Raw genomic sequence first — 22,829 nt, 5'->3', positions numbered from 1 at the left:
ACATCACTCCCCATCGGGGAAATACAAATCAAAACTACAATGAGATACTATCTCACATCTGTCAGAATGGCTAAAATTAGCAACATGGGAAACAACAGATGTTGGTGAGGATGCAGAGAAAGGAGAATCCTCTTACACTGTTGGTGGGAATGCAAACTGGTGCAGCCACTCTGGAAAACAGCATGGAGGTTCCTCAAAAAGTTAAAAGTAGAACTATCTAATGACTCAGCAATTGCACTACTAGGTATTTAGCCAAAGGATATAAAAACACTAATTTGAAGGGATACATGCACCCTAATGTCTATAGCAGCATTATCAACAATAGCCAAATTATGGAAAGATCCCAAATATCCATCTACTGATGAATGGATAAAGAAGATGTGGTGTGTACACACACACACACACACACACACACACACACACACAGGAATATAACTGAGCCATAAAAAAGAATGAAATCTTGCCATTTGCAATGTTATAAATGGAGCTGGAGAGAATTATGTTAAGTGAATTAAGTCCACCAGAAAAAGATAAATACCATATGACCTCACTCATATTTGGAATTTAAGAAACAAAACAGATGAATATAGGGGAAGGGAAAGAAAAATAAAATAAGATAGAGAGGGAGACAAACCATGACACTCCTAACTATAGAGAATGAACTGAAGGTTGCTAAAGGGGAGGTGGGTGATGAGTGTTACAGAGGGCACTGGTTGTGATAAGCACTGTTTTTTAACTGTAATCACTAAATTCTACTTCTGAAGCCAGTATTACACTATCTGTTAACTAACTGGAATTTAAATAAAAGCTTGAAAAAAAGTTATGCTTTTATGCTTTTAATAAACAAAGCACAGAAAATAAATAACTTTAAATGATATATTCAGCTGAGAGGGTGGAAAAAGTTTAATTAGAATCTCTGCAAAGGGTGCAATTTGTCATTTGGACCACAAGATGGAGGTACCAGTCACCTCAAAGGCAATAAAGATGAAAGAAATAGCTTCTTCTATGTTAAAATTACAGAACTAATTTTAAAAAATTATATATATTCCTAAGTCATTTTTAAAAATGGAAATTTATTCTAACAATTATATAATGAAGTCTGTACTATGATTCTGAAGAGAATTCTCTATCCAATCCCATTCAATTTCAACTCTCAAAAGCATGTCAACTCAATTTTTTAATTCTTGTAGAAAAACACTTAGAAAGTTTTAAAATAGCAGCTGAAATGAATTGATGAAGTAAGTAGTACTCCTAAAAGGGAAAGGCCTCAATAAGAAAAGTTAACAGTTCTGTCTGATTTATACTGACAGAGAGAAACTGGGTTTTGCACAAATATGTTAAAACAAATGGAATTCATTGCTAACCTTGACAAAGCAACAAAAGATATATTATTTTCCTTATTTGCTGTAATTCTTCCACCACTACAGTGAATCATAACAAGTGCTAGGAATAGTGCCTAATCCATAGTATTTAATATTAATATTGTTGGGTGCCTGGGTGGCTCAGTGGGTTGGGCCGCTGTCTTCGGCTTGGGTCATGATCTCAGGATCCTGGGATTGAGTCCCGCATCGGGTTCTCTGCTCAGCGGGGAGTCTGCTTCCTCCTCTCTCTGCCTGCCTCTGCCTGCTTGTGATTTCTCTCTGTCAAATAAATAAATAAAATCTTAAAAAAATATTAATATTGTTATTGCCATTATTATTCTTAATGTAAAGCAATCACAAAATCTTCAAAGCAAAAGAGGACAAATGATTCTTTCTCTTGTGTATTTTCAGCCTCACTTAGAAACAGATAAAATATAGTCTAGTCACTCTATCTTTATTAGTTTCCATTTTGGCAAAAAAAAAGAAAAAGAAAAAAATCCTGTATTTCCCTGGCAGGGAAAGAGAATTCAAGACTAATGATGCTTACATTCATTTTAAAGCCAGTATAAAGGATTGACATATAGGAGTGTGACATTTCATCCTGTTCTTCTTGTAGATGAAAGTATGACACATATGTGGTTCTACTGGTATCAGACAGGAATGCAAGCAAGGACTACAGGGAAAATGTTGGTATTTTCCGTTCACCAAAATACAATTAATTCAGTGTTCAAGTACATGGAATGCAGACACATAGTAAGTAGGGAATTTGGTAAGCAACTGACATAATCTCAGAAGAAAACATAATTAAGGAGTTAAACATTAAAACAGACATCAGAAAATTAAAAATCCAACCTTCAGACTACCCTGCGACAACCTATATAAAAAGTTTATAACTAATATTTTATATTCAGCAAGGTATTTTAAAGTAAGCTCACCTTCTTCTAGATATCCCTAAACAAAAAACTTATTTTAGTTAATATCATAAAACATTTTAGGGTTTTCTATCAATTTGCTGATGTCCAGGGTAATGATTACATTGTGATCTCTAACAACTCAATACAGAATATCTCTTCCTATTCTAAAAATTTTATGTATTTTTAAAAAATTTTTGGTCAACTCCTCAGAATATAATTGCTATTTATATCGTTGTTCATTACAGATGAGGAAAAATCCAGTGTCATTTTAAAATTCTTGTCTTAAGAGTTAGCAGTTTATAAAGCAGTAGTACAGGGTTTATTTAGAGGAAAAAATATAAATCCAATCATTTTATTGTTTATTTTTTAAGATTTACCTATTTATTTATATGGGAATAGGAGAGAAGCAGGAGAGGGACAAACAGACTCCCCATTGGGTGCAGAGCCAGACACAGGGCTCCATTCCAGGACCCAGAGATTATGACTTGAGCTGAAACCAAGAGTCAAGATGCTTAACCCACTGAGCCATGCAGGTGCCCCTCAATCCAATTATTTTAGAGAAAAGATGCTTCCTTCAAATCAGCTCAAAGAAAAATGTTTAATAAACTGGCACCCTACAATTATTTTAACAATGCTGCCACCTGCTGGAAAAATCTGAAATGTTTTCATTATTTCCCAAATGTTAGACTATCACATAAAAGAGCTGTATCATGATCTTCCAATTACCCTCAAAAACCAAGACATACCTTATTTAATAATTCTGACCATGTGATTTGTCTGGTTCTTAGTAACAGCAAATTAACCAAATACTAATTCATTACAGTTTTTAGTATATTTAAATACTAAATACAAACACGCTCAGGCAACATCATCAAAACAAGCCAACTCTGTAATTACATGCAACAGTAGATGTTACAGGTTTTGGATTATCAAATGATGATATATTCACCCGTAAGGGAAAAAAATAAGACTGGGTATCATAATAGAAGTTTGAGGCTAGCAATAAAACTATGTTTGGAAGATCACTGATGAAGCTAAGTCCAACCGGAACTGCATTAGGAAAGTTATGGAAAAGATAGTCTCATTTCTAATGAGAGCATTTTAGACCATGAAGAATAATTTGGCCATTCATCATAAATGAAAAATATATATTCTTTAATCACCTGTTTTAAGATTTTATAAAACAACTTCATCATTTCCCATGGTTTTAAAAATTTTGCTTTGTTGTTGTTTTTATAATTCTGGGTCCATAAATATCTCAATTCACTGAACAGCTGTTTTGTGAGTGCCTACTCTCTCTACCCAGGCATGTATACATGAATCTTATTTAAGTATTCAGAAATGAAACAATCACCTCATGTTGAAAAAGAGAATAATCCCAAGTTATATGGGAGTTGTAAAGATATGAAATAGAGTTGGCACTTGATGAATTGTAGTTATCATTATGTGACCATTACTAAAATGACTGGAGGCTACGCTAAATTGAGAACAAAATGGCCATTGATTGGAGTACCTGGCTGGTGGCTCAGTTGGTGGAGTGTGCCACTCTTGATCTTCGGGTGGTATGTCCAGCCCCAAGTAGGGTGCAGAGATTGCTTAAAAATAAAATCTCTGGGGTGCCTACAGGCTCAGTGGGTTAAAGCCTCTGCCTTCAGCTCAGGTCATGATCTCAGGGTCCTGGGATCGAGCCCCATATCGGGCTCTCTGCTTGGCAGAGAGCCTACTTCCCTTCCTCTCTCTGCCTGCCTCTCTGCCTCCTTGTGATCTCTCTCTCTCTCTCTCTCTCTCTGTCAAATAAATAAATAAATAAATAAATAAATAAAATCTTTTTAAAAAATCTTTAAAAAATAATAATAAAATAGCCATTGATTTAGGTTTACCTAATTAACCTTTCAAAATATAAGTGGGGGAAGAAGCTAAAAACCAAATAGCTAAGGACATCATCAAAATAGGCAAATAGATCTGAAATACATAAAACAGGTATGTTTTGTATAAAGCAGTGCTGAATAAATATTTGTTAAATGAGAAATTAATGAATGGTACAAGATGAGCTGGAAGGCAAATTTAGGAATGCTGACTGGCTTATGAGCTAGCAGACATATAAGCCACACTGGAAGAATCTCTATTGGTGTTCCCAAAAAAGAAATTCTGACAGAACCCCAAGCTTAGAGCAACAGGCCTGAGAGCACAGTGGGGGGAAAAAAGGTTAAAAAAGAAGTAAGCAGCAGGCCTGAAACCAAAGTCAAAGGTCAAAAAGAAAATCTGACTTGCTATTGGCATTCTTAAGATTTCTACTGGCAGGGGCTAAAAGTGAAGCATCCTGAGTAACGACTATAGCTCTCCCAGAAAAATTTGACTAGAGCCCTATGAGAAGCCACAGGCACATAGCATTCATACAGGTATCCCTTAGTACAATCACTTTCAAGTAAAATGAGGGAGATGTCACAAAAGTCTTCTAAGGGGGGTAGTCAGGAATTAGAAAACATAACCAACAGAAAGCATAAAAAATAAGATGACTAAAGTAAGGCTAAATAAATCACTATAACAAATATAAATGGATTCTGCCACCATTTAAATAAAAAAAGTTACTTTTTTTCAACATCCACTCCCAAAAAAGCAGGGGTCTGTGTATGAAAGGGGGGGGTAATTTCAACATAAAAAGAGAACATACAAATTTCAAGAGAATTAAAAACAGGAATTATATATTATATATATATTATAATTAGGAATTATAATATAAAGATTGTTCAGAGATAAATTTATACAAATTGCAAAAATAAGTCAACAAATCAATCAATCAACAAGACCAGGGACAATCAAGGAAATGTGACAAAAAGGATATCTGATAATGTTAAGGAATTATTTATTTCTATACGATATGATGATTACTGTCATATTTAAAAAGAGAAGCCTTGTGTTTCAGAGGCATAATCTAAGTGGTTTACAAGTAAACTGACATATTTAGTATTTGTTTCAAAATAAGAGGAAAGATGAATAGAACCAGGGAGAAAATAAAATATAGCCATGAACTGGTACCTGTGAAAGAGAACGATGGGTACCTGGAGGTTTGTTTTATCATTTTCTCTACTTATTCTTTTTTTTTTTTTTTTTTAGATTTTAATGAGTTATTTGAGAGAGAGAATTTGTGAGCCAAAGAGCACATGCAGGGGGAGCAGCAGGCTAAGGGAGAGGGAGAAGCAGGCTCCTACTGAGTAAGGAGCCCGATGGAGGGCTCCATCCCAGGACCCTGGGATCATGATGTGAGCAAAATGCAGATGCTTAACCAACAGAGCCACCGAAGTGTTCCCACCTTTATTTTTAAAGATTTTATTTATTTATTTATTTGAGAGAGAGGAGAGCCTGAATATGCACAGGGATGGGGCAGAAAGGGAAGGAGAGGGAGAAAATCCCAGGATGACTCCCCACTGAGCCCAGAGCTCCACACAGGGCTAGACCTCATGGTCCTCAGATCACAAACCTAAGCCAAAACCAAACCAAGAGTTCCACACTCAATTAACTGAGCCAACCAGGTACCCCTTATTTTCTCTACTTTTTATGCCTGAAATATTTCTTAATTCAATAGTTAAAAATAAATAAAAGGATAAATAAAACAGAAGTGAGTCTCTGGGTAGAACAAAAGGTAAAATCAAACTACTTTAACATCCTTTTTTAAAAAAGGAAACACATGGAAATGATACAAAATACCCTTCAATTTTAAATAAAATTCAATTTTAGATTGACAAACCTCAATTTAAAATTACTACTTTTAAGTTTGGTCTATACCTCTTCCAATTTGGCTTCTCAAAGGTGTTTGAGAACTCTGTATTTGAAAGACTTTTTTTTAGCCAAAGGATTGAAATATAAAATTCAGGAAATGTTATTATAAATAGTGTGTTTGGCACACTGATAATCCAAATACATGTGAGTCTAAATATACCCTTATAAATTAGAAAGTATACAAGATATAATCAGGCAGTAAATGTTTTTATGAAAACTTTAGGACAAATTTTTCTTTGCTCACAATTCTCATAAGTGTACAAATAATGCTTCATTAAAAAGTGGAGAACAAAATTTTAAAAATCCTTTAGAATGTAAGACTTTCTATTAAAATGTTGAACTTGAATAGATTTATTTTATAATTATTAAAACAAGACAATTTGAAAATCACAGCTAGTAGCTTAGTATAAACAATCCACTATGCAAAAAGCCCTAGTGAGGGTTTATACAGTTTTTAAAAATGTATTCCAAAACTAAATCTATTCACCATGTTTGATGAAACACTTAACCCAGATTCTGAAAGAAGGCATCACTATTATTACTATCCGTTGCTATTCCTGTCTCGCCCCCACCCAATTCTGTTTTGGGAACATCAAATGAAGCTCAGCATCATGAAAAGTAACAGTCTAGATACAACTCCTAAATAGCTGCATTCAATCAATTTTTATTTCTTTTCTGATTGCTGAAAATTAAATAACTATTACCTGATTCAGCTCCCTGGTAAAAATCACATAAGCTTTCAGGTTTGAGTTCTAATAGCATGAATATCTATGGATCTAACAAAATTATTGATCTAAAGATTAGATTATAAACAAATATCACTTTTAGGATGGACTCAAAGGTCGTGAATGTCAGCCAGGTAGTGTGGATATATTCCTCCTTGAATGGGAGGCCCCTGAAATGAGTGTTCCTATTTATCTGCCTCCTGATCTCATCTATATGGATTAGTCTCTCCCTGCTTCAATTCAAATAAACTTAAAGTTGTAGGGATCACCTACATAAAGGTGGCTTCCAAATCTCCATATATACATATGCACACAACCCAACAATCTCACTCCTAGGTTTTACCCAAGAGAAATGGGAAAAGATTCACACAAATTCCTACATGAGAATGTTTATAGAAGCTTTCTTCATAATCACCAAAATCTAGAAACAACCCAAAGTCCTGGAGAATGGATAAAGTGTGGTAAACCCATAAATGAACTACTACTTAGCCATTTTTTATGTTCCTTTTTGGAACAACTACTGACACATGAATCAATCTTAACTGCATTACGCTGTCTGAAATAAGCTTTCTTGGAAAGACTACCTCCTCCATAATTTCATTTATATGATATCCTGGAAAAGGCAAATCGTAGGGACCTAAAACAGATCACTGGTTGCCAATGCCTGGTTATCAGGTAGGGGAATGTATTACTAAGGGGTAGAGGGAACTTTGGGAATGAAGGAACATTCGGTATCCTGATTGTGTGATAGTTAAAGGACTATGCATTTAAAAAAAAATCACAAAACCACACACCAAAAAGGATAAGTGTTACTGTATGTAAGTTATACTTCAATAAAAAAGGCAACAGACATTTTGCATATTTTTTAATGCTACTGGAAACTTATGGAAAAGAAACATCTTTCCTTCTGGTCCCAATTTGTGAAGAAACACCATCAACTTGCTAGGTTCTTCGTGGACTTAAAAAAAAAAAAAAAGAAAAGAAAAAAAGACATATTCCCGGGGCACCTGGGTGGCTCAGTGGGTTAAGCCTCTACCTTCAGCTCAGGTCATGATCCCAGGGGCCTGGGATGGAGTCCCGCATTGGGCTCTCTGCTCAGCAGGGAGCCTGCTTCTCCTCATCTCTCTCTCTGTCTGTCTCTCTGCCTATTTGTGATCTCTCTCTCTGTCAAATAAATAAATAAAATCTTTAAAAAAAAAGAAAGACATATTCCCGACCCTGACAAAATTTATAAGCTCATTTAATGGGAAACAAGGCTTAGATATTAAGTTAGGGAAAAAGGCTAAGCAGAACAATTTTGAGTGATAAATCACTGAATACACTTTACACGTGCTCTAAGGAAGGAAGGAATAATTCTTTGACTAGAGCTATCGGAAATGAATGGATCACAATATTGGAAAGACTTTAGTGCTTCTCAATAACTGCTATTATTATCATTTCTAACCTCCAAGTGAGGAGACTGAGACTTGGGAGGACAAAAATCTTGTCAGTTTTCCCTGGTTACTACGTTTTAGGGCTGAAATTTTAACCCAATCCCTTCTGATCCCAAAGCCTGAGATCTACACTGCGATGACGGAGCCACATGGAAAAGGTTAAAACGGCTGCAACGTGATGTGATTTCTACGCGACAGGAACGTCCCCTAACTCCCCAAACCCCACTACTTTGCATGAACCCTAGGAAACACCACGATTAGAGCAATGACCTTAGAGTGAGCTCCCCGGGGTTTTGAAGCGCAAATTCATGGGAAAGGGAACATAAAACCTTTTCTCCACAGTGTGCACAGTCCCACTTCTGACAGTTGGACGAAGGGGACGCGTGAGGCCAGCGCCATAGCTACTCAAAAAGGTCAATACCAGGAAAGAAGCAAGCGGAGGCGGCCTGGTCGCCAAGAAGGGTGCAGGAGGAGGAAAAGCAGCTTCCCTGCCTTCCTGAGGCCCTCTGATTAAAGACCTCCGCGGACTTGTCCCTTTCTGGATCGCCTAGTGGCCGGGACCAGCGCCGAGGCGTCGTCAGCGGGTGGGCTCTTGATCCCGGGAGGAGAGAGCTGCGTGGGCGGCGCGGCGCTCGCGCGGGTAGCGGCCGGTGACACCTCACCGAGCCGCTGCAACCCACGAACCACGGGCACACTGCGGACCGGACCGCGGCTCCAAGTGCTCAGCTCAGAGTGAAGGGGAGACAGGGGGAATGAATTTGGGCTGTCCCCCCAAGTGACATCCCAGCCATTGCACGTTGTGTTAGTTTACCAGACACTCTGACGTTTCCCTTATTTACTGACCGCTCAACTGCTCCTCTCGCTGTCATCTCACCTCTCCAGTTCTTGTATTCCGGGACATAGTAGTATTTGTTCCCAAACTGGTCTGTGCCTACTTGCTGCTTCGCTTCCTTTGACAGCGCTCTCCCTAAGGCGCGGAACAAATTCTGAGACCAACCCATGCCTTCGGCCGGGATTCAAGCACAAATCGCAGCCGGATCCGCCACGACGGAAGCACAAACGCTAGCCAGGAGCGGGCCCCGCCCACCCACTCCGTCCTCACGCCCTTCTAGTAACGGCGCTCACCATTGGTCGGATGGTACGTTGCTTGGCCAATAGGAGACACCACTGTTACAGCCGGCCTCCGAGCTCTGTCATGGCGGCGTCCAGTTTTCGAGCTAGTGTGAAGGAACGGAATGTTAGGGTTTTTATTAGCAAGACAGGCGGGTTTGGACGACCCTCTTCGCCTCCGGAGAGCGGAGTCCACACGGAGGTAAAGAAAACCTTATTTTTTTCCTCAAACGGGCCATTTCAAATACGGACCAATTTCTGTGTTAGTCTTGCCTCCCACTTTCCCGCCTTATTATCACCTTACTTTCACCAAACTCGACTTTAATTTCTTCTGCTTACGAAAATAAGATGCCTTCTACATACCTGTAGGCTGGTGGATGCACACGAGGCTTCTGGGGAAGATACTTTAGTTTTAACTTCTTTTCCCTCACATTACATTTCCTCCCCACTCCCCAAGGAATAACTACTCTCCTAGGATTCCTTCATTCGTTCAGTCGATATATTTACTAAGCATTTGTTTGCCAAGCATTATGTTAAGGGCAGAGCATTGGCCAGGAATTGAACAAAGTTTACCATGCCTAGAGCAGACAAGGGGACCATTGACAAGAGATGAAGCTAGAGATGTAGTCCGGCGCTAGGTGAGGAAGATCCTTGTGTAGTTGGTGAACAGGTATGGCGATGAGAAGAAGGTGACAGTGGATTTTGTCATCTATTTGGAGAATGGATTGAAGTTGAGAGCCAGAATGAGAGTCAAGTTAGGTAACTGTGCCAGTTGTCCAGAAGACAGCAGATGGAAGCCTGGGAAATGGTGGTTGGGTTGAAAATATTTTATATATATATATATATATATATATATATATATATATATATATATATGAAATAGAATCAACCAGCCGTGTAAATTGGTTGATTCTAGTAAATGATGGAAGGAGTCAACGGTGATTCCCAGGTATGTGCTTTTTATGTAGCAGAGTGAATGTAACTTGCCCATATTGACTTTTCTGTACTACTTTTTAAAAATTTTTAAAGGTTTTATCTACCCATTTGAGAGAGAAAGAGCAGGAGCATGGGGGAGGGCCAGGTGGAGAGGGACAAACAGACTCCCCAGTGAGCGGGAAGCCCAGGACCCTGAGATTCTGACCAGAACTGACATCAGATTCGTAACTGACTTGAGCCACATAGGCATCCCTTCCCATATTGCTTTCAGAGAACCTGTGAAGATGAGGACAAAGTTGAGTGTACATATTTAATGCTCAGAAGAAATTGAGATATCTTTAATGTGAGATGATACATGAAGTGAGGTGGAGATGAGATCATCCAGGCATTACTTGTAGAGTAAGAAAAGCAGTTCAGTGACCAAAAATCTGAGAAACATCAACATTTAAAGTTAGGGAGAAGAAAAGACTAAAAATGAACCGTGGCAGCAAAACCAGGGCAACAAAATGTCTCATAAACTGAAAGAAGAGGAAACCCTTAAATGTGCCGTTTGCTGGCCCTAGCCCTCTTCTTGCTCTTAGTAGTTCTCCATCCCATCACTCTGCTTATCTGTTCAATTTATTACTACTGAAATTGTATTATGTGCATATTTTCTTATTAGTTTATATTGTCTTCTTGACCTCTGAGAAAAGAGACATGAGAAAGGAGACGTAGAAGAGTTTCTGTTGAGTGAATAGCATGCATTCAAGAAATAGGAATAAAGGGAACTAAAAGTGTGAGTTATATTTAACCAACAGTGTGAAAACTGATGATCTTGGGAAGAGCATTTTCAGGAGAATCATGCGAATAAAGTAAGATTTCAGTGAGTTGAAGAATGCCAGGAAAAGAAGTCGAAACTGCCAACACTGATGGCTTTTTAAAGAAACTTAAGGAGAGAAAAACAGAATACAGTTGCTTATTGAAAAACTGATGGATATGATTTTTTTCTAATACCCCAAAAGAAGACTTACCTGCTGCATTAGTCATCAGTGGGTGGGTACCCTATGCATAAGTTATCAGTGAAAGGGTATCAAAGTACCCTCCAAAACTTAGCTTAAAACAACAAAAGGTTTATTAACTCACAAGTGTTGGGTTAAGGAATCGGTGTGTGTCTTAGCTAGGTCTTCTGGCTCAGAGTCTCTCAGAAGGCTGCAGTGAAGATATTGACTGGGATTATAGTCATTTCAAGACTGGACTCTGGGAGGATCCACTTTCAAACTCACTCAGAACAAGATTTAATTCTTCCCTGACTTTGGTCCAGAGGTCTCCCTCAGTTCCAGTTATTTTACATAGACCTCGCAAATCTCAGCATGATAGCTGGCTTTCATCAAAGCAAGAAAGTAAGAGAGCAGGAAAGGGCAAGCAAGATGTTTGACAGATTCCTTATAATCTGATCTCAGAAATGGTATCTCATCAGTTTTGTTGCATTCTGTTCAGGAGAAGTGAGTCATTGGGTCTAGCCCACACTCAAGGACACAAGGAAAGGAAATTACCTGCAGGTGTGACTACCAGGAGGTGGAGACAGTGGAAGTCACCTTCTAGGTTCCCTACCACAGCTGAAAACAGACAAAAATAATAAATTATTGTAATGCATTGTAATAATCTTTTACCTGTTTTTGGCAAGCAATTTACATGATATTTTGTGTTCTAAAATGTTGTATCAGACTTATATTTAGTATTATGCTTTTGGAATGGACAAATGTTTCAGATATTACATGTAATTTCAACTAAATAAACAATCTTTTAACCACATTTTGATCAATTTTAAACATGTTTGGGCTGCATCTACAGTTAGCCCTCTGTCTCTACCTCCTTTCAGTGCAGAGTTGACAGTAATTCCTATTCAGCTCAGTGATCCACTCTAATAAAAGCATACAGACATATCCAGAGTTTTAGGTGATTTCGGAAATTCAAAATTTATGTTTATCAAAACTGATCAATCTCCTCTGATAATCTGGCTTTTTTCCACCAAGTAGTTCTGCAGTTCTTCCATTAGGATCAGCAAATTAAACATTGGAAAGTAAATGAACTTGACTGTAAGACCTTTAGTTTTAGTGAAAATAGCTGTACTTTTTTGAAAAGAAGCCACATTAGTTTTTCCCCATTAAATTCAGAAGTCTTAACATATCAGTAATAATTTAAATCATGTGAGCTACTGAGGGTCTAAAACATTGGGTTTCTCCAGATTCTTTTAATCCCAAATAGACCGCTGTCTGACAATGCAGCTAAGTATCACTCTGTTAAAATTCCATGACCTAAACATCTTCATTAGAAGAAGTACAGTTTTGGGGGCGCCTGGGTGGCTCAGTGGGTTAAGCCGCTGCCTTCGGCTCAGGTCATGATCTCAGGGTCCTGGGATCGAGTCCTGCATCCGGCTCTCTGCTCAGCAGGGGCCCTGCTTCCCTTCCTTCTCTCTCTGCCTGCCTCTCTGCCTACTGTGATCTCTCTCTGTCAAATAAATAAATAAAATCTTTAAAAAAAAAAAAAAAGAAGAAGAAGTACAGTTTTGAAATAGTGAATGTCTCCTTAGAAGGTCACCAGATTAATCCATCTGTGAATGGATTTCACTTTCCGTGTAAAACATGCTGCTTCCCCCAGCATACTTCACACTTGTGGCTAAAAACCTATAATCTAGCAATCCCATGGGCATCCCTCCCACCAGTTTCTTTATATGCTTATCAAAAATCTGTATTTGTCCCTAATTCTGATAGTGCCAGTTTTATTATTCTTTTTTTTTCAGTTTTATTATTCTGATTATGCCATTTTAATAAGAACTAATGAAATACAAAGTCAAAAAGAATTGTTATTCTTAAACTAAATGGACCGTTTTTTAAACGATCCAAACAAATTGCTTAAAATTAAGTGTTTTTAATGAGGTATCATTGAGAAAATCATATTATGAAAGACTGGAGGAAATTAATAAGAACAGATTGTTTCAACTTTGCCATAATATTAGAATCACCTACGGTGATTTGGAAAAAATACTTTGGAAAACGTATTCATGCCAAGATTGCAACCCCAGAAATTCTGATTTAATTGAATTAAATTTAATTAATTAATTAATTAATTCTGGAACTTTTTTTTTTTAAAGATTTTATTTATTTATTTGCGAGAGAGACAGTGAGAGAGAACATGAGTGAGGAGAAGGTCATAGAGAGAAGCAGACTCCCCATGGAGCTGGGAGCCCAATGCGGGACTCGATCTCGGAACTCCGGGATCATGACCTGAGCCGAAGGCAGTCGTCCAACCAACCAAGCCACCCAGGCGTCCCAATTCTGGAACTTTTTTAAAGCTCCATAGATGATAATAGTGTATGGCCAGGATTGACAACCATTGCTTGAGAAAGATTCCACATTCAGTTGCATGTCTTGAGATTCCATAGTCATTTGTTTGGCATATGCCTTAAATGTTTACTCAATTAAAATGATAAATTAATAATAAAACATTTTTAAATTTTAATTTATTTATTGAGAGAGTACACACACACGTGCACACTTGCAAGCAGGGGAGGGGCAGATAGAGAGGGAGAGAATCTTAAGCAGGGTCTATGCTCAGTGCAGAGCTTGACACAGAGTCTAGTCTCATGACCCTGAATCAAAATAAAGAGTGGGACACTCAACCGATTAAGTCACCCCAGATCCCCCAGTAAAACATATTTTTGAAAATCATAGAATACATATAGTTGTGAGTATGGTTTGTAAAAGAAGATGATGTGGCATTCCGTTCAGCATATTTAACTCTACTTCAAACATCTGGCATATAAATACTCTGATAATCCTTGCATAATCAGTGGATGGGGAACAATTACCATTGTTCTGTGATATTTAAAATTCCTTTGTCAAACAGTAAACTTTTTTTTGTTAAATTGTTTATTAACATATTATTTGTTTCAGGGATACAGGTCTTTGATTCATCAGTCTTACACAATTCACAGCACTTACCATAGCACATACCCTCCCCAATGTCCATCACCCAGCCACTCCATCCCTCCCAGTCCCCTCCCTTCCAGCAACCCTAGTTTGTTTCCTGAGATTAAGAGTCTCTTATTTGTCTCCCTCTCTAGTTTCATCTTCTTTCATTTTTCCCTCCCTTCCCTATGATCCTCTGTCTTGTTTCTCTAATTCTTCATATCAGTGAGATCATATGGTAATTGTCTTTCTCTGATTGACTTATTTTACTTAGCATATACCCTCTAGTTCTATCCATGTCATTGCATATGGCAAGATTTTGGGGGTTTTGATAGCTGCATAGTACTCTTGTGTATATATACAACATCTTCTTTATCTATTCATCTGTTGGTGGACATCTAGGCTCTTCCCATAATTTGGCTATTGTGGACATTGCTGCTATAAATATTGGGGTGCATGTGCCCCTTCAAAGCAGTAAACTTTTACTGTTATAAAAATAGGCAAGAAATGAAAAAATAGTAAAGCTAATATTAGTACACTGTAATAGAAGACATTAGAAACAATGAAAACTCAGTTATTTCTTTGTTTAAAGAAAAATTCATCTGAAATCAAGAGTAGTTTGAGTGGCACTGATCTTCTCATTATATAACTTCTAATGCAAGTTGAGTATATTTCTATATTTTGGCTAATTATCATTCTTCTTTCTGAATCAGGTTCCAACATTTTGTCCTTTGCATTTCAACGTCGTGAAATATCTCTGAGAGTTTTAATGTAAACGTTTTTGCCAGTGTCATTTCCTCTCAGACCTCTTCAGCCTTCTCATCACAACCACTTTTCCTCATTTATTTGGATAAGTTCACTCACCTGCTTTGATTTCCTCAGTCTTTCTCTAGAGAGTCTCAAATGGCCACACTGTCAACATTTCCACAGTCAACTATTTCTTCTGTAATTCCATTTACATTCCATTTGAGTTTTATTTCCAGTATTATCACTTAGCTTATTTTTGGTGCACGTCCATTTTGTTGGTCAATTCCCTCTTTTCATTATCCATTTTTCTAAAATTTCATACAAGTTTATCTCAGAAGCACAGAACTTTGCAGTCTCTCTATGAATTGAATAACAAATCCACAGTAACCAGTCACCTGCAGACTTTGAAAGAAGTCATGTAAATTGCTCACAAATTATGATGTCCATGTTATTTTTGTAGTGATTTGTGGACTGAAAAGCTGGGAGCCAACTTTGTGCTTTATGCTATTAGTCACAGTTAATACACCATGGCAACTGAATTTTGAAACATATTGTTTGGGGGTCTGGTTATTTCAATCATGGTAACTTCCATTCCATGTTTCATTGCAAACTGTGCAAAGTGAGGATTGCTTATATATTTAAGTTGAGATAAAGTATTGAAGGTAGTGTATCTTTTTAAAGATTCCCTCATTAAGTGATGTCTTTGCTTAACTAAACAACCACACAGTCCTTTTTTATTTAAGGAAGATGTCTACTCTAATTTACCCCAATTTCTTCATTGTCAATGATTAAGGGCAAAATCATAAACACTGATGTGCAAAGTTTACAATTCTTACCCACCTTTTTTTTTTTAACTTTCTTGAGGTATAATTGACACACAGTAAACTGCACATTAAATTAGAGTAAACGATTGGATGGATTTTGACATAAATACATGCTTTTGAAGCCATCACCACCAAAATAACTAATATACATAAGCCAAAAATTGCATCCTAACTTTTTGTAATGCTTCTTTTTATTTCTTTCCCTGCTTCATGCTGTTCTATTCCAGAAAACCACTCCTCTGCTTACTGTCAGCATAGATTACTTGCATATTCCAGAATTTTGTACAAATTATGCTTTGTCTGGTCTTTTCATTCAGCATAATTATTTTGAAATTTCTCCTTTTGATTCTTTTTTACTATTGAGAAATACTGTATTCTGTGGCTGTATCACAGTTTATTTATCCATTCACTTGTTGATGGCATTTAAATGTTTCCAGTTTTGGGCAATTATATATAAAGTTGCTGTGAATGTTCATGTACGAGTCTTTGTGTGGAAATGTACTTTTATTTCTCTTGGCTGCATGCCTAACAGGGGAATGACTAGAGCCTGTGTTTCACTTTTTAGAAACATAGTTTTCTAGAAGCTTAACATTCCCACCAGTGAGGGATGAGAGTGCTGGTTGCTCCACATTTTTCCCCCTTTCCTGCTTTTTTGGGAATTATTTGAACATTATTTAATATTCCATTTTATCTCTTGTGACATCTCATTATATAATTGTTTTTGGTGATTGCTCTAGGAATTATAAAATACCCATTTAACTTTTCATTCTCTGCTTAGAATCAATATTTTACTGCTTCATTTGGCATATAGAAACTTCATCACTCTTTATTCTCCATCATATATGTTGTCTCACATATTGCATTTATATATATTGTAAACCCCATCAGATAATGTTAATACATTTTTTTCAACTATCATGCATACTTTGTCAGTTTTATTTGCCTAGATATTTATCTTTTCTGTTGCTCTCTCCTCAATCCTGATATCCCAAGTTTTCAAATATCATTTCCCTTCTGTCTGAAGGACTTTATCTGTTCTTTTAGAGCATGAACCAGAATTTCTGGCATGTGCGTGCGTGTATTTAACATGTACCAAAATTCCAGACACCCAGAAGGACAGCAGGTATTCATCACAGAGCACCTTGTTGGCTCCACATAGTTGAGGCTCAGTGAACCATTCTTATCCAGGAATGATAGAAACCTCCTGAAATAACAGAAGGAGACAAAGGCTAATCTTGCAAGTAGGACTTTCTAAGGATAGCAGTCTCTGGCATGCTGTGTTAACTCCTTTTTTGCACACTTTGCCTCCTTCCACACACACCATGCCCTTGTTTACCTACCATATTACCCTCTTACTTTTCATTTAACCCCTTTTAGTTCCCTTCAAATTCAGTCCTAAAGTCTTTAGGTTGGGCAGAAGTAGGCTTCCATACACAGGCTGGGATTAGAGTGTGCAGGCTGAGGAGGTAGTCTGTGGGGACTGACAAGCTTAGGTAATAGAAGTGTTAGGGGAGGCAGAAATCAAAGCCCATGCCTGCTAAGCAATTTTCTTGATGGGGGCGGGGATGGTATTGGTGAAGGGATATTGGTTACATTCATTTGTATTGTTCAGATAAATAAACATATTAATGATAGTGAGAGCTACATTTCTCACTGTTCAGAGAAAGGAACTCAAGGAAGGAGTAATTACCTTTGTTCATGTTTGTATGGTATTTTACTGGTTACGAGAAGCACAGATTACTGTTATTTGAAAAATCATCAAATATGAGTGCCTGGGTGGCTCAGTTAGTTAAGCATCTGAGTCTTGATTTTGGCTCAGGTCAGGATCTCAGGGTTGTGAGATCCAGACTTGTGTTGGGGCTTAAGATTCTCTTTTTCTCCCTCTCCTCTCCCCCACCCCACCTCACCCATGCTCGCTTGCTCTCAAAAAAAAAAAAAAAAAGTAAAATTGAAAAATAGAAAAATATTTTAAGAAGAAATGGGAATTTCCCTGAAAAATATGAAAAATTATTTTCTGGTGAAATACTGAAGCTCAGAGATGGCAGAACAGCATAATGGTCTGAGAGAAAGTGTCAAGAGTTCAGATCCCAGTTCAGCCAGTTATTAGATGTATGGTGTTAGACGAATTACTTATGTCTTAGATTTATAATCAGAACAGTTACTAATATAACCTACCACCTAGGAAATCTATCAGTTCAGATTAACACTTATTACACTTATTTTACTACTAATCACAGTGTTGACTAATGGTAGGTTCTTAATATTAGCTGTTACTGTTACTGATCAAAGTCAGAAAAGTAGTAAGCGTTAGACTGGATATTTGAACCTAAGGCTAAACTGTTTGTGAAGACAAAGGCCTGCGTATATCTTTAAATCAAACATTTAATACGTAAAAATGATTACTAAAATGTTTATAATGTTTATATACTGCTACTGTAAGGACATAAAAGTATCAATTTGTACCTTTTCTAGCACTGTGCATTTTTATTTTTTAAAAAATTGACCATAGGCTAAAATTTTTCATATAGATAGCATCATGTTGGTCAATAATGAATTCAGAAATAATTCTAGTTAAATTAACATAAATGTTCCTTAACATCCAACAGACTAAGACATTCTAATAAGACTTTCACTGGGCACTTACTAGTCATTGTAATGAGCACTTTTCATGTATTAACTCGTTTAATCTTAATATCCTCTTCAGAATAATGATGGTTTACAGTTATGTAATGTAAGAAATTTCATTCAACTTAATTTAAGAGTACTTGTTAATCATCTTTTTATAGATATTTAATTGGCTTTTTAAAAGTGTGCTTAATCATTGTTTGAACATACTCATTGTATTTTACCTAAGGCCTAGAAACACTTCTAGGGAATTTTTTTTAAAAATACTGTAATTTGGGGCGCCTGGGTGGCTCAGTGGGTTAAAGCCTCTGCCTTCAGCTCAGGTTATGATCTCAGAATCCTGGGATTGAGCCCCACATCAGGCTCTCTGGTCCGCAGGGAGCCTGCTTCCTCCTCTCTCTCTCTCTGCCTGCCTCTCTGCCTACTTGTGAGCTCTGTCAAATAAATAAATAAAAATCTTAAAAAAAAAAAACAAAAAACTGTAATTTAAGCTTTTGTCCACTAGGCGTCCTCAGTTAAGTTTAAGATAGCAGAATTTAACTTTTCGTGAAAGTTTATTTCAGTTTCTAAATACGTTAATAAAAACGTAATGAAGTACCTGGAGAAATTCTTTACATGTAATTGTTCCTGTTGGTATTTTTTTTAACTCATGTAAGGTCTTTAAAAATCTATAAATACCTTTTTTTAAAAATTTTTATTTATTTTATTATTATTTACTGGACACAGAGAGATCACAAGTGGGCAGAGCAGCAGGCAGAGAGAGAGGGGGGGAAGTAGGCTCCCCACTGAGCAGAAAGCCTGATGTGGGGCTCAATCCCAAGACCTTGAGATCATGACCTGAGCCAAAGGCAGAGGCTTAACCCACTGAGCCAACCAGGCGCCCCTCCATTTTTTTTTTTTTTTAAGATTATTTATTGATTTGTCGGGGAGAAGGAGAATGCGAGTACAAGCAGGGGGAGCGACAGGCCAAGGGAGAAGCAGGCTCCCTGCTGAGCAAGGATCCCGATGTGGGACTCCATTCCAGGACCCCGGCATCATGATCTGAGCTGAAGGCAGCAGCTTAACCAACTGAGCCACCCAGGCATCCTGTAAATCTATAAATACCTTTGAATGTGTGGTAGAAGATTTAAGCATTACTTGCAATTTTTGTACTACATGTAATTTTGGTGAAATAAGGATGTTTTATGATTAAATTACTTTATTATTGTTTAGTTTCATCTTTCCTTTCACCCTTTTCCATTTTTCTGTTTTTTGAAGGGTTTTGGGACTGGAGTTAAACAAAGACAGAGATGTTGAAAGGATCCATGGCAGTGGAGTTAACACCCTTGACATTGAACCTGTTGAAGCAAGATAGTAAGTTTATAAATTTAACGGCCCTTTTTTTGTTGTTCAAAGTGAGATCTAGTAAAATCTTGCTTTCAAATTACTTTTGTAAAGGTTCACAAAAAGTAGTAAAATTTCTAAATTGTGGCATTATAAATCTGACATTACTAATTTAATAAATAAGATTACACCCTTAAAATGTTGCCAGGTTAACATTTCCAAACTACTTTTTATAAATATATTCATTGTAACCGACATGGAACTTCCTTTGATACAGAGGGCTTTTAAGTGCTGGGGTATGTGCTTTAGGTACCAATTTAAAACAGAGTTGCTGTTCTGAAGGCGTTTAATGGGAAAAGAAATAGAATATAAAAAGTGAAAATATATGTTGGAGAATTAAGCTTGTAGAAATCCAGACCTTTATTTGAGCTCCTCCTGGACTTTTCACTTAGCAGCTAAGTGACCTTCAGCAGTTGACCTAACCTTTTTAATCCTCAGTTGCCTTAGCTATACAGTGCTAACAATAATAGTTACCTGATAAGTTTGTTGTAATTTAATTGAGATTTTATGTGTAACATGATTAGCATAGGACCTGGCATATCATAAATGGTTGCTTCTACTCCTATTAATCAAAAGCATTATCACCTATACTTTTACTCCTTTGAGTCCATTGTCCATACAACAGCCAGAGTGCTTTGAAAAATGCAAATATAAACATGTCATCCCCCTGACTTAAAACATCTTGATCCCATATAACTCTTAAAAGAAATTTCTAAAAGCTTCATGTGGTATGTAGTTAGAACAAGTATAACAGTAACTGAAGTTTGTTGTATCATGTTGTGTTTGGCGTTGCCCCAGAGTTTTTACATTATACTGAAGTGTTGCTATTATTTACATTAAAATGAACCAGACAGGTTTGACAAAATTCTCTTTTTCATTTTCAGCCACTGTCATAGTCCCAGCTAGTAGTATATGGGAAACGTGAACAGTGAACACATTCTCACTTTAGCACATGGTTAAATCTAAGATGATCAGCAATAATTCTTTTCTTTGTTCTGAACTTTTCCAGATGCAACATAGCACCTCACATTCAAGGTCAGCTGTGGGCCATTTGCTTATAAAATAATGACACTAACAGAAAGGGATAGCTGATTTCTTTTGATCATGGGTGCTGGTGGAAAAAGTATTCAGTGGTGCTTTTCCAGCCATCCATTCGGAGTAGAGATCATTTGTCTAACCTGTGAAGTACATGAAGCCAGTAGGCTACCAGTTGTCCAAGTCAATAAGAAATATGAGAAATTACAAATTATATGTGCATAAACTATGTGTGAGAAATACAGGCTGAGGAGTCTTTTTGCGGAACATATTGAGAAAAGTCAAGATCCTTACTACAGTGCTTTTCATCTTTGCGTGGTGAAATCTATAACTATTTCATTTGTTTGCCAAGACTTGTATTTTGCATTAAATCCTTCAGGCAGGGGCACCTGGGTGGCTCAGTGGGTTAAGCCTCTGCCTTCGGCTCAGGTCATGATCCCAGGGTCCTGGAATTGAGCCCTGCATCAGGCTCTCTGCTCAGCAGGGAGCCTGCCTCCCCCTCTCTATCTGCCTCTCTGCCTACTTGTGATCTCTATCTGTCAAATAAATAAATAAAATCTTCAAAAAAAGAAAACTCAGAAATCAGATGAACAAACTCAAGAAAAAGTAATAAATGGCAAATGTTTCAGAAATGAAGACTAAAGCATAAAGAACACAAGCAAATGAATACAAGAGGTAATAGCTTAGAAACAGATGGTAGAAAGGTGGATATTTTTTTAAATCAAGGAGAAATGGAGAAAGATAAAGAATTCAAGAAATGGGAACACATGTGGGAGATAAAGAAGACCCAGCATACATTTAATTGGAATTCCCAGAGAAGAAACCCAAAAGAAGAGAACAGAGTTAATATTAAAGGTATACTCCAAGAAAAGTTTCCTAAAATAAATAAGATCTAAAACTACATATAAGAGAAAGAAAATCCTATTTTAACTAAGCTAATTTGGGGCTTTATTCTCAAAGGAATGAAGCTTATTATCTCATATGTTCAGGGAAATAAAACATGAGTGCAAGGGTTGTGTATCCAGCCAGATTGATTTTCAAGTACAAAAGAACAGACAAATTGTCAATAACATATAAGAATTCAGGGACTGTTGCTCTCATTAGCCCTTTCTTAGCAGTTTACCAAAGAGTAAAATCAGAGAACCAGATGAGACAGAAACATGAGCTTTAGTTATGAGCAATAAGATTAACAAATAGCAATTCTTCATTTAGATATATAAACCCATAGACCTGTCTTTTCTGCTAGATTGAAAGACATAAACAATGCCTGTCTTACAATTATATTAGCAGAGTGCCTAACATTTCAGGTGGTCAAAGTTGAATAAAGTGAGTAAATGTGTTTTTAATATTAAATATAACATTTATTAATCCTTTATTTTTTGTGAGGCAGTATAAAACTCCAATAAAACTTCTATCTTTACATCATCTTGATGACTTAGATGAAAATGCACCCCTTTTCACAAATGTTTGAAGCCTTAGACAGGTGAAGTAACTTGCCCAGAGTCAGATAACTAGTATCAGTAATAGCTGGTCTGATACCATTTTCATTTATCACAATTTTTTTAAGGATTTTAAAAATTTATTTGACAGACAGAGATCATAAGTAGGCAGAGAGGCAGGCAAGGCAAAGAGAGAGGAAGGGAAGCAGGCTCCCTGCTGAGCAGAGAGCCCAATGCAGGGCTCGATCCCAGGACCCCAGGTCCATGACCCAAGTGGAAGGCAGAGGCTTCCAACCCACTGAGCCACCCAGGTGCCCCATCACAATTTTAATTAAGATATTAAGAATCAGAGGGAAAAAAAGATATTAAGAATGACTTCATAATATTTTACTTTCCTAATTAAGATAGATCTTTTGCCATCTTATTTTTACTGTCCTTTTTGGAATTATAAAGGTGAACTTTAAATGGACACAGATTGAATCTTTCTATATTAATTCTACAAATACTAGATTGAGGAATTTTACTTTATTAAAAATTCTGTATTAATGAAGATTTACTCTGTATTGTATTTGT

The 22,829-nt window shown here is 37.0% G+C and overlaps 2 protein-coding genes across 4 annotated transcripts in view; one reads left to right on the top strand and one right to left on the bottom strand.

Moving 5' to 3' along the window:
• The window catches only part of NDUFAF2 (NADH:ubiquinone oxidoreductase complex assembly factor 2), a 163,547-nt gene extending 154,244 nt beyond the window's left edge, over positions 1-9,303 (bottom strand). Inside the window, exon 1 of the mRNA XM_059417932.1 lies at positions 9,085-9,303. Within this exon, the coding sequence (XP_059273915.1) occupies positions 9,085-9,211 (127 nt within the window). The 5' untranslated portion in view covers positions 9,212-9,303. The remainder of the gene's footprint in view (positions 1-9,084) is intronic.
• A 61-nt stretch (positions 9,304-9,364) lies between these two features.
• Positions 9,365-22,829, top strand: part of ERCC8 (ERCC excision repair 8, CSA ubiquitin ligase complex subunit) — a 56,296-nt gene continuing 42,831 nt past the window's right edge. For 2 of the 3 annotated variants that reach the window (XM_059417928.1, XM_059417927.1), the window contains exons 1-2: positions 9,366-9,522; positions 19,657-19,752. In XM_059417928.1, coding sequence (XP_059273911.1) covers positions 9,446-9,522; positions 19,657-19,752 — 173 coding nt within the window. In that variant the 5' untranslated portion in view covers positions 9,366-9,445. Of the gene's footprint in view, positions 9,523-19,656; positions 19,753-22,829 lie in introns of all 3 variants that reach the window. The other variant, XM_059417929.1, reaches the window with a different exon arrangement.

This window comes from Mustela nigripes, chromosome 12 (genome assembly GCF_022355385.1).
Source record: "Mustela nigripes isolate SB6536 chromosome 12, MUSNIG.SB6536, whole genome shotgun sequence".
In the NCBI taxonomy this organism is placed as follows: Eukaryota; Metazoa; Chordata; class Mammalia; order Carnivora; family Mustelidae; genus Mustela; species Mustela nigripes.
The sequence above is the reverse complement of the archived record's forward strand: the minus strand, read 5'-3'. Positions and strand labels throughout refer to the sequence as shown.